The sequence below is a fragment of the Pipistrellus kuhlii genome, unplaced genomic scaffold, assembly GCF_014108245.1.
Source record: "Pipistrellus kuhlii isolate mPipKuh1 unplaced genomic scaffold, mPipKuh1.p scaffold_m20_p_15, whole genome shotgun sequence".
Taxonomy (NCBI): domain Eukaryota; kingdom Metazoa; phylum Chordata; class Mammalia; order Chiroptera; family Vespertilionidae; genus Pipistrellus; species Pipistrellus kuhlii.
The window spans coordinates 29,155,994-29,166,383 of NW_023425460.1; the positions used below are offsets into that span (position 1 = coordinate 29,155,994).

Here is a 10,390-nt window from a genome sequence, read left to right on the forward strand (position 1 = left end):
CAGCTGATCGATGTTTCTCTCTCATCGGTGTTTCTAACTCTCTATCTCTCTCCATTCATCTCTGTAAAAAATAAATAAAATATATTTTTAAATAAATAAATAAATAAATAAATAAATAAATAAATGTTAATGACAGCAGGAACTGAGTGTGGAGTATCCAGGAACTCTCTACTATCTTCACAGTTTTTCTATAAAATCTAAAACATCTAAACATCTAAAATAAAAATTTAAATATACAGTTGAAATAAAAGACCCTTGTAGGATTAGCCTCTTCTAATGAAACAAGGTTTTTAGTATCTTCACACAAATAGACATATTTAAAATGTCCCATTCCAGGTGGTCTGGTGTTAAATTTGACCCCCTTCCCCTCCTCCTCACACTCCCTCCCCCCTTGAGCAAAAGTGCTTGAGAAGGAAGTGGTCACTGCCTCGGACCAGTTAATATCACAACCTATTTGGTCACCACCAACTTGTAGCGTGACTTCCGACCAACAGACTAAATCTAAGCAAATTTTGCCTCGATGTAAATGAGGACAACGGACTCAATCGCTGTCCTGGATTTTGCTCTGCTGCTGAAATTGAAAGCGGGGAAGGGGGGGGGGGGGGGGTGTGTGTCAAAGTGAAAGTTAAAAGTCCCTCCATAACATGCTGAGCAATGGCCAAGGTCTAAATACCTTGTAAGCAACTCTGTCTCCCATAGGGGGCGCCCCTATCTTCAAGAATAATTCCCTTCCTTTAACCATAAGTCACTTCTTCAAATATGCTACATCAATTCCCTCTCTCTCTCTCTCTCTCTCTCTCTCTCTCTCTCTCTCTCTCTTGTTATTAAAAGAAATACTTGAACCAACAAGGGGTCATAAATGCTAGACTGGAAAAGGTCTCTGTCGAGCTTAAGGAACAGCTTTGGCTATAGAAGGAGCTAGGAAGGCAAGCAGAAGAGCAGGGGCTGGCTGGTGGCAATAGGAAGGAGTGGTGGTAAGAAACACAGTGACTGAGAGGTTCCTTTAAAAGATTCAGAATCCACCTGAGAAGAGAACAAAGAGGAAGTGCTTCTCAAAATACCCAGCCCAGACTATTTCTCTAATCTGTAGGTGACACTGGCACATGATGCATCTGTCCTGGAGCCCCATGTTTGAAGCTGCACTGAAAAGGGAGGTGACAGAGGGAAGATGACCGGGATAGGGAGAGATTGGGACATTGTTCAGGTGAGGAGTTTTCAGACTTTGAAGATTTCAAGTTTAGAAACTTGTTAGGAGTTGGGGACCTCAAGGATCAGATGGAAAAATTAAAGGTTCCTTCAAGCCCTGTTTTCCTATCAGTACAAGGATGGCAGAAGGATCTGGAGAGAAGATAAGCAGGAAGAGATAGGAGAGCTTTCTTCAAAGGTCTGAAGAGGACGCGCGGAGAAAACAATTCTAGTCTTTATCAGCCACACCTGGCCACTAGGGAAAGTTATGTGTGGCTTCCTTCTCCTCTCATGTGCAAATACAAGAGATGCCATCAGATGCCAAGGACCCAGAGCCAAGATCTTCCTTGATTTCAACAAGCAAATATGCCTTTCAAAAACAAAAGACTAATGATTACCCGTAGGTAGAAGGAAATTTAAGGAAACCACATGAGTCAGCCATGAAAAGGAATGTGGTACTGACGATGCCTGTTAAACCTGGATGAACCTAGAAATTATTATGCTACCTGAAAGAAGCCAGTCACCACATTTCATGATCCCGTTTATATGAAAGTCCTGAGTAGGGAATTCTATGGAGACCGAGAGTAGAACCTGGGAATGGGGCGAAAGAGGGAAGCAAGGGGGTGAGTGATAGCTGAAACAGAACACGTTTCATTTTGAGGTGATGAAAATGTTCTGAAATGGACTGTGGTGATATGTTGGGCATATGTGTGAAGATATTAAAAACCACTGAATTATACACATTAAATGCATGGATTGTATTGTATGTGAATTATGTCTCAATTAAGCTGTTTAACGTGAGAAGGAAAAGGAGAAGGAGGGGGAGAAAGAGGAAGAGTAGGAGAAGGGGAGGAAGAAGAGAAGAAGGGGGAGAGGAAGAAGACAACATGGAAGAGTGGCCTGGATGACAGCATCTTGGCAAGAGATACTCTCACCACTGTGAGCTGCCACCATGGGTCACTGTATCTCCAGACTTCAGGGGGCACCAGAGACCCAACTCCCATTTGCAGCACCTCTCCACAGAGGATGCAGTCGCTTCCGACCATCATAGAGATCTACGGAAGCCACTACAGGGCCCGTAAACCCCAGGGTTGGCCACTGGCTTTGAGTTCCCACCAGAATGGGAGCACGCCCTCTTGCCCTCTAGCCCCTTCGCCACACTCACGTGCAGGATGCACACAGGGAGCGCACTAAGGGCGGCTTCTTCAGCCTCCTCTGCCCCTCCCCCATGCCTGCCCTTTGTTTCCTAGGCCCACCAGCCCAGGGCCTGTTCCCAGCCATAGAAGGAGACGGGCACCGCCAGGACCGGTTTGGCTCAGTGGACAGAGCTTCGGCCTGCGAACTGAAAGGTCCCACCCAGGTTCAATTCCGGGCAAGGGCATGTACCTTGGTTGCGGGCACATTCCCGGTGGAAAGTGTGCAGGAGGCAGCTGATCAATGTTTCTCTCTCATTGATGTTTCTAACTCTCTATCCCTCTCCCTTCCTCTCTGTAAAAAATCAATAAAATATATTTGAAGAAGAAGAAGGAGGAGGAGGAGGAGGAGGAGGAGGAGGAGGAGGAGGGCACCTCACTCACCTCATCTCCTGCTTCTCCCCAATCACCCACCTACTCTGGCAAACTGCTCCTTCAATACACCACATACACCCATTTACTGTTCTCTACCTGGAGTACTCTCCCCCCAGTGCCCGCCCCCCACACACACACACACCCCACACTCACACTCCAGGTGTTTGCTCAAATGTTTATGAAGACTAACCTAGCTGCCTCATTTAAAATGATAACCCCACCCCCTCTACTCCTGTCCATTGTTTTCCCATGCACTTCTCCTATCATGTCTTTTCCTTACTAAGTGTCTTGTCTGCCTTTCCCGACTACTCCATAGCTGCATGGGGACATCGCTTCTGTCTGTTTCGCTTACTGAATATATACTTGACAGCTAGAACAGTGCCTAGGAACAGCAGGCAGTAAGTATGTGTTGTATGAACGAATTCCCTCCAGATAACTCTGCTTCAGCTTTCAAACGGAGTGTGTAGTCTATGAACCTTCTGTTAGCAAGGGTTCCTTGTTCGCAATGCAGCTTCTTGACTTTCAGAGCCTGGCTAGGGAGGCAGGAGGCGGTCAGCGACCTTTCCTCCCGCCCTCACGTAGGAAGCCCGTCTTGCCAAAGCCAAGAGAACTGTCACCACTGGCCTTTCCTACCCCGGTTTCGGAAGCGCCCCCGGAAAGCTAGATCTCAGGGCGTCTAGCATCTGCCCATATCCTCCAAGCGCAGCGCCTCCTCCTGGCCAGCCTGATTTTATCTTTCAAGAGGCTTTTACATCCCGTGTTCACCCGTTATCTCTACCAAAACATCATACGATGAGCAAGGAAAACACGAGTAAACACACTCGCAAACACGGTACCTGTCATTCTCTCATCTAGTAATTCTTTGTTTACGCTTTCCTCCACAAGACTATGACCTCAGGAGCAGAGACCGGGCGTGTCCTGGGCCCCATGTGAGAACATAGGTAGGTGCATATTATCCCTCCACGTGCATTGTGAGCGCTCATCAGCGGTCTCTACTCTCATCATGATCACATGTTTCATACTAAACCGCGGTGAGTGCGTGACTGGCCGAGTGTACACACCCCATCAACCCAGAGGACCCCATCACCTTTGGATGGATAGATACCCAGTGGTCCCCTTTCTTCAAACTCCTGCAGAGGACATAGGAAAAGTAAAGCTAAAGGAATGGTGTCTCTAGGTTCCCATCGAAATTCCAGACGAAAAGCAAAGCGAGCTGGTGGCCCCGGCCCGCCCGAGATCTCCGGGTGCGGACCCGGGGCTGCCTGGGCGCCCCCTATCGGCCCGAGGAGCGCTTCGCCGGCGCTGACGAGTCCGCTCTCTGCCTTCTTTCGGCTCCGACTCCGGGTTCGCACGCAGAGTTGGACGAACAGGGGAAACGACCCTCCGAGGGTCCGAGAGCTGGTGCAGAGGGAGCGAAGCAGGCTTAGCCGGTGGGGACAGGACAGTGGAGGGTCCGGCAAGGGCTGCAAAGACTCACGCAACCCGCTGGGAAGGGGGACGGGGGACGGGAGAAGACAGTCGGGGTGGGCGGCTGGCGACAGGGAACAGGGGACAAGAACAGAAAGAACACAGGTCCTGCCCCACAGAGGGCCTCCCCCCCCCCCCCCCCCCCAGTGCTCAGAGGGCTGCGGGGGTCCAGGGAGCGCGAGGAGGAGGAGGAGGAGGAGGAGGAGGAGGAGGAGGAGGAGAGAGGGCACCCCATGCCCAGCCTACGCACCTGAGGCTGCCATGCCGCCGGCGCCGCTCTGAGCCCGGCTGGCCGAGGGCGCGGGGCGGGGGCCGGGCCGGGCCTGGGTCCCTGGACGCGGGCGGGCCGGACGGGGTGCCGGGGGGCCGGGGGGCCGGGGTGCCGGGGTGCCGGCTGCTCTGCACCGGCCGCGGCTCTGCCGCTTCCTCCCTCCGGGCCGGCAGCCCCGGCTCCCCGAGGGCGTGTCCCCAGGGCCCGCCCCGGCGCCTGCGGGCCGGCCGGCACCTGCACCCCCGCGGGCGGTTGCGGAGGGGAAGTGAGAGTCCGGGTCCCGGCCGCCAGCCGGCCCCCCATCACTCGGGGAGGGAAGAGGCCGGGGGCTTTCTACCACGTGCACCCACTCCCCTTGACATCAGCCCGATCTTGTCTCTAAGATCAGCAGCCCTAGATGGAGGGGTGCTGAGGGCGGAGGGGGAGGGCGAGGGGGAACTCCCTGCAGGGCCCCGGTGACCTCTAGCGGGGTGGGGAGCAGGTGGGGGGTGAGGGGCGCAGCTGGCTAAGACAGCTACCTCCCCATCCCCAGGGGCTTGGTCCCCATCCCCAGCCGCTCGCTGCCCCGGCAGGAAAGGGGAGGGGGCAGGAAGGGGAAGAGGCACCTTCCCTGGCACCTGGCCCGGGTGCTTGGCGTTGCCCTTGGTTACCCTCCAGTGACCTTTCTTTCGGTAACTCCTTGGACCTGGTCTCCCGTCTGCGGCACATGAGCATTAATAATCATGTCATGTGAGGCGTGATGATACAATGATCTTATTGTCTTTAATGCACCCATCATTGTCTTCATGGCAGAGCTGAAGGAATCAGCCAAAAACTGCATCTTGCTCAGACTCCGCCAAGGGAGAAAGTGCCCCCGAGTTCCCGGAGGGCCTGAGTCCGGAGGCAGAGCTCTCCCTGAAGCCCTGGTCCTCCTTTCGCCCCTCCCTGTCATCCATCTGCCTCTTGGATCTTCAATGCAGGTGCAGAGGATGGGTCCGGAGGATGGCTCCGGAGGATGGGTCCGGAGATGAGAGAACGATAGGGTTAGGCCACAGGAGAAATAATCGGAATGGATTTCGGAATGGGGATGCCAAGGCTGAGGCTCATCATTTGTTTGCTGCCGCCACCATAACAAATGGCAGCAAACCTCGTGACCTCAGAGATCATACATGTGCTATCACACTGCTCCACAGCGCAGAAGTTCAACAGGAGTGGCACCGGGCTGAAACCCAGGGTGGGCAGGTTGGAGTCCTAGCAGGAGGCTCCGGGGGAGAATCCACTTCCTGGTCTTTTTCAGCTTCTAGAGATGACAGGCACTGGCTCATGGCTGCCTTCGCTTCTTCGAAGCCAGCAACGGAACCCCTCTCTGACTGCTTCCCCGGACATCACATCTCCCTCTGACTCTCTCATCTGCCTCCCTCTGCTGCTGCTGAAGATTCTAATGATTCCATGGATCCTACCCAGAGAGTCCAGGAAAATCTCCCTATTCTAAGGTCAGCTGATTTAGCAACTTTAATAATGTCTATAATCTTAATCCTCTTTTCCTATGTAGTATACCATATCCACAGGGTCTAGGGGGTAGGACATAGACATCTCCGGGGTGGGGGGAGAGCATCACTCTGCCTTCTACAGGCCTGGAATTCCAAAAGATGAGATGAGCTTGCTATCTGCTATACCTTACACCTACTCCTTACATTCAGGACTTCTCTGCCCTCAAGACCAGGTTACACACACACACACACTCACACACACACATACACACACATACACACAATCAGTATCACAGTGCATGTACTGTTCTTTAGTACTGTTCTTTAGTAAAAATTACATAGATATTCTTGTGCAGTTTACTTACTTAAATGTGTGTCTCTTCCATTTAACCCTAAGCCCGTCAGAGGCAGGATCCAAGCCTGCCTTTTTCACTATGGAACTTCCAGCACTTGGAGCCAAACCTGACACAGAGAATATCCTCAGAAAGTATTTGAATGCATGAATGAATATGACCAGGAAATCCTTAAACTTGAGACAGAAGGATAGAATGAACTTTTCAGGCACTGAAAATCTTAAAACCTTAGGCTTGGAGGAGGGGAATATAAAATGTCTAAATAAAAGCCATTAGAGTAAGGAAAATAGAGAGCTAAAGTTTGGAAATGTTGAGTTTGAGGTGCCCATGTGATATCCTGGAGGCTATGTCAGGATCAGAGATCTGAACAGAAAGATCCTTACCTCGGTCCTTAAATTCTCTCCAACCCGACTTTGGGCTTCTGGGCAAGCTGTAAACTGCAAAAACCCTCTGTTTCTTCATGTGTACAAAGGTCATTCCAGTTCAAAAATAACAGGGCCCTGTCTTGTACACTACCCTACTTGGAGAACCTTGCTTCAACACTGTCTTCTAGGTTCTGTCCTCTCCTGTGCCCTCCCTCACTCTCTTCCCAAGCCTGGCTGGTCAATACTCCTTGTCAGAGTCTTTTCTACTGAAGGCATATTCATCTATTTGAGGTCATCTCCTCTGACCACACATACCCTACCCGCCTATCCATATGCATAGTCTTCCTTTCAGCTCCACATGTTAGGGAGGGATTTTTCTGCTACCTAACCAAGAGAATCTTTGGGACAAAAGCGTACTTCCATGTGTTGTGTGCACATACTTGTTACAACTGCTAGAGGGTGTGTGATAGTTGTGGATGAGGTCTTGAGTGCTAAACCACCTGTCCAAACTCTGAACACTCCCACGGCTGCACAGCACTGACCTCTGGAATTCAGCCATGAAAGGGACTCAGAGGCCAACATTTCCTTGGGGAGATGACGTAAGTACTCCCCGACACTGGCAATTCCACCTCGTTTCTTTGTAGAGCAATTGAGGTTCGGTGGGGGGAAGTGGTGTCTGTTTCTGCATCTCCATTTGATGGTTCATGTAGAACACGGAGGGGAGTGAGGCTGCCCCCCGAAGGCCCTGCTCTGCCCCTGTGCGCTGGCTTCTGGGGCAGGCTCTGCACTCGATCCCTTCAGTACCGAGTGGCCCACAGATGGGGTCTAGGCAGTATGGAGAACCTGGACGTGGCCGCTTCCCAACAGTCTTGTTGGCTTGGCAAACACGTAGGGCCAGTGAGATGAGCACCTGTCATCTAAGAAGCATATGGGTGAGGAAGAGGGAAGAAATACCTGCTTCTTATGTCTTCCAAATGCTATAGCATCATCTCTCACGCCTGAGGGCCAGAGCCTTTTGCCTAATTATAGAGACCTCACTTGCACCTGGTTGGCACAAGAGGGCACCATCGCAACTATTGATAATCCCTTACTACGGTGCTGTTCTCAGAAAATCCATAAGAGGGCGCTATAGCAAACTCTCTCTGCAGGGCAAGAGTTGGGGGCAGAATCAGGATTAGAATCCTGATCCTGATTCCTACTCTGGATTCTGTTTGTTTCCTTCTGTTTGCTTGCTTGCTTGTTTGGGGGAATAGAGATACTTTTATCAAACCTTAATCACATTTCGGATACAATTTTAAATTTAATTTTACTTGAATTTCACAAAAGAAAAAGAGAAGTTGATGGAATTGCTGAATCCAAATAAATATTTCCTCTAGACAAGAGATACTTCCCCTAAAATATCACTTCAAGATTAAGAAAAGAAACTGTGAGAACATTAAAGGTTGAAGTCATTATGATTTTTTCCAACGACATAATCTCATTTTTGTTTGTATAGACTGACTTCTTGCTGTGAAAGATGAGTTTGTTGGCCCAGCCACACCGGCATGAACACGCTGTTCTGAAAATATTGAAGTCCTTCTGTACCAGTTAGTAAATACCAGCCACTGGACTCTCCCCAGGGATCTCCCTCTCTCCTGGCTGCCCCATCCCACCGCCAGGACCAACCCCAACCCCAACCCCAACCCCAATCCCCATCTCCCCAAGACCCACAGTTACAGGGGAAAGGGGACTCTAGTCCCAACTCCCAGGCGCCTTCAACAGTGAAGGCACCATTTGAGCCCCAAGCAGCTTAGCCTCCATCTGTTTTACATAATGGCCTCAGGTAAGGCTTTGTTTGCAGAAAGTATTCAGTGTGGAAACTGATGGAACACCCCTGCTCAAGGTCAGCCCTCAGGCCCTGGCAGGTTTGCACGGTCCTGAATTTCCTAGAATGAAGGCCTTTTTCCCCAAAACACTAGCTCCTTATGAAGTCAAGTGCAAGTCTTCATCCTGGTGTGTTTGGATGCAAATGGGCAAAGACTCAGGCTTTTGGGTATTATGAAGCCTGCCTCTGAGCCGGCTCCCCATGGGATGAGGCAGAAGGTGCTGGATGGAGCCCAGGCTCGGGTGGAGGCCGCAGGAAGGGAGTCTTTTCTCTTTGTTCGTGATGAGTGTGACTAACGGTTCATCAACCTTGTTTATCTTTTCAAAGAATCAGCCCTCGGTTTCTTCTCTCTTTTTTTTTTGGATTTCTTTTTAGTCTCTATGCCCTTTATTTCTACTCTAATCTTTATTATTTCCTCCCTTCTGCTTACTCTGGGCTTTTCTTGTCCTCTTGCTATTTCTTTACATCATAGGGATAAGTAGTTTATTGCTGATTTTTCTTGTGTTTTTGAGGTAGGCCTATCGTGCTATGAACTTCCCTCTCAGGACTGCTTTTGTGATGTAACAGAGATTGAGCTGTTGTGTGTTCATTTTCATTTGTTTCCAGGAAGCTTTTATTCCTTTCTTGATCTCATTGGTAACCCATTCATTTTTTAATAACATGCTACTAGCGTCCATGTGTTTGCTTTGTGTGTTTTTTTTTAATCATCACCCAAGAGTATTTTTCCATTGATTTTTAGAGAGAGTGGAAGATAGAGGGAAAGACAGAAATATCTATGTGAGCCAAAACCGGTTTGGCTCAGTGGATAGAGCACCGGCCTGTGGACTGAAAGGTCCCGGGTTCGATTCCAGTCAAGGGCATGTACGTTGGTTGCGGGCACATCCCCCAAGGTTCTCATCCCTTATGAAGTTTCCTCTACTGACGGAAGTTTACATTAAAAGTTATTATTTTTCTTCAAGTTAGATGTATCTTTTTGCCCCTGCAAGCTATGGTACATTTCCTTAAACGTATTTCTTTATGTACTGTTGTTATTCTTTCTGTAGATGGATTACTAAAAGCCATATTGCTAGATTGAAGGATATATGCATTTTTTGATACATAATGTTAGAATATTTTCCAGAGAGGCTGTATAAATTCATATTCCACTCCCATTTTGATAGTCTCACCAGCTTTTGTTATTTTTGGCAATCTAATAGATCAAAATGCTATCTATACTCTTTATTGTTTTAATTTGTATATTCTTGAATACCATTGAGGTTGAGAATCTTTTCGTATTGTTGATGACCTACACTTTTTTTCTGGAAGTGTCTATTGATGTGCTTGGTCAAATTCAAATCGGATTGATTGTCTTTTATAAAATTGGTTTGTAGGAGATATGGTACATTAGCAACGTTTTAAGTAGTTAGTCTATCATTTGTCTTTTGACTTTGCTTATAGCATCTTTGGCTGTGCAAAAATACGTTCATTTTTAAGAGGTGACATATGACTATTATGTTTAGGTGGTGACCATTAGGGTATCTAGATTTAATCTTTTGCTTCAGAAGCTCTTCTTTACTTTACAATTTTATAAAATAGTAGATACACTTGTATCTAATATTTTTGTATCTCGTATTTAGATTTTTTAATCCATGTGGCATTTATTTTTGCATACAATGTGGGATAGAAGTGTAAACATGTTTTCTTCCAGATGGATAGTCAGTTCTGCCAGCATTATATATGAAGTAATTTATCTTTCCCCTCTAAATGAAATGTTATTTTTATTTCTATTAGGTCCGCATTTAAATTTGCTTCTGGACTCTTTATTAAATTCTTCTTATATTACAGTCAGTCATTATTTAACAGCAAGTA

General features: G+C 48.4%; 1 protein-coding gene across 1 annotated transcript in view; it reads right to left on the reverse strand.

The window, feature by feature from the left end:
- Window positions 1–4,601, reverse strand: part of PIK3AP1 (phosphoinositide-3-kinase adaptor protein 1) — a 90,554-nt gene extending 85,953 nt beyond the window's left edge. The window contains exon 1 of the mRNA XM_036438715.2: window positions 4,471–4,601. Coding sequence (XP_036294608.1) covers window positions 4,471–4,483 — 13 coding nt within the window. The 5' untranslated portion in view covers window positions 4,484–4,601. The remainder of the gene's footprint in view (window positions 1–4,470) is intronic.
- Between the last annotated feature and the right edge of the window lie 5,789 nt (window positions 4,602–10,390).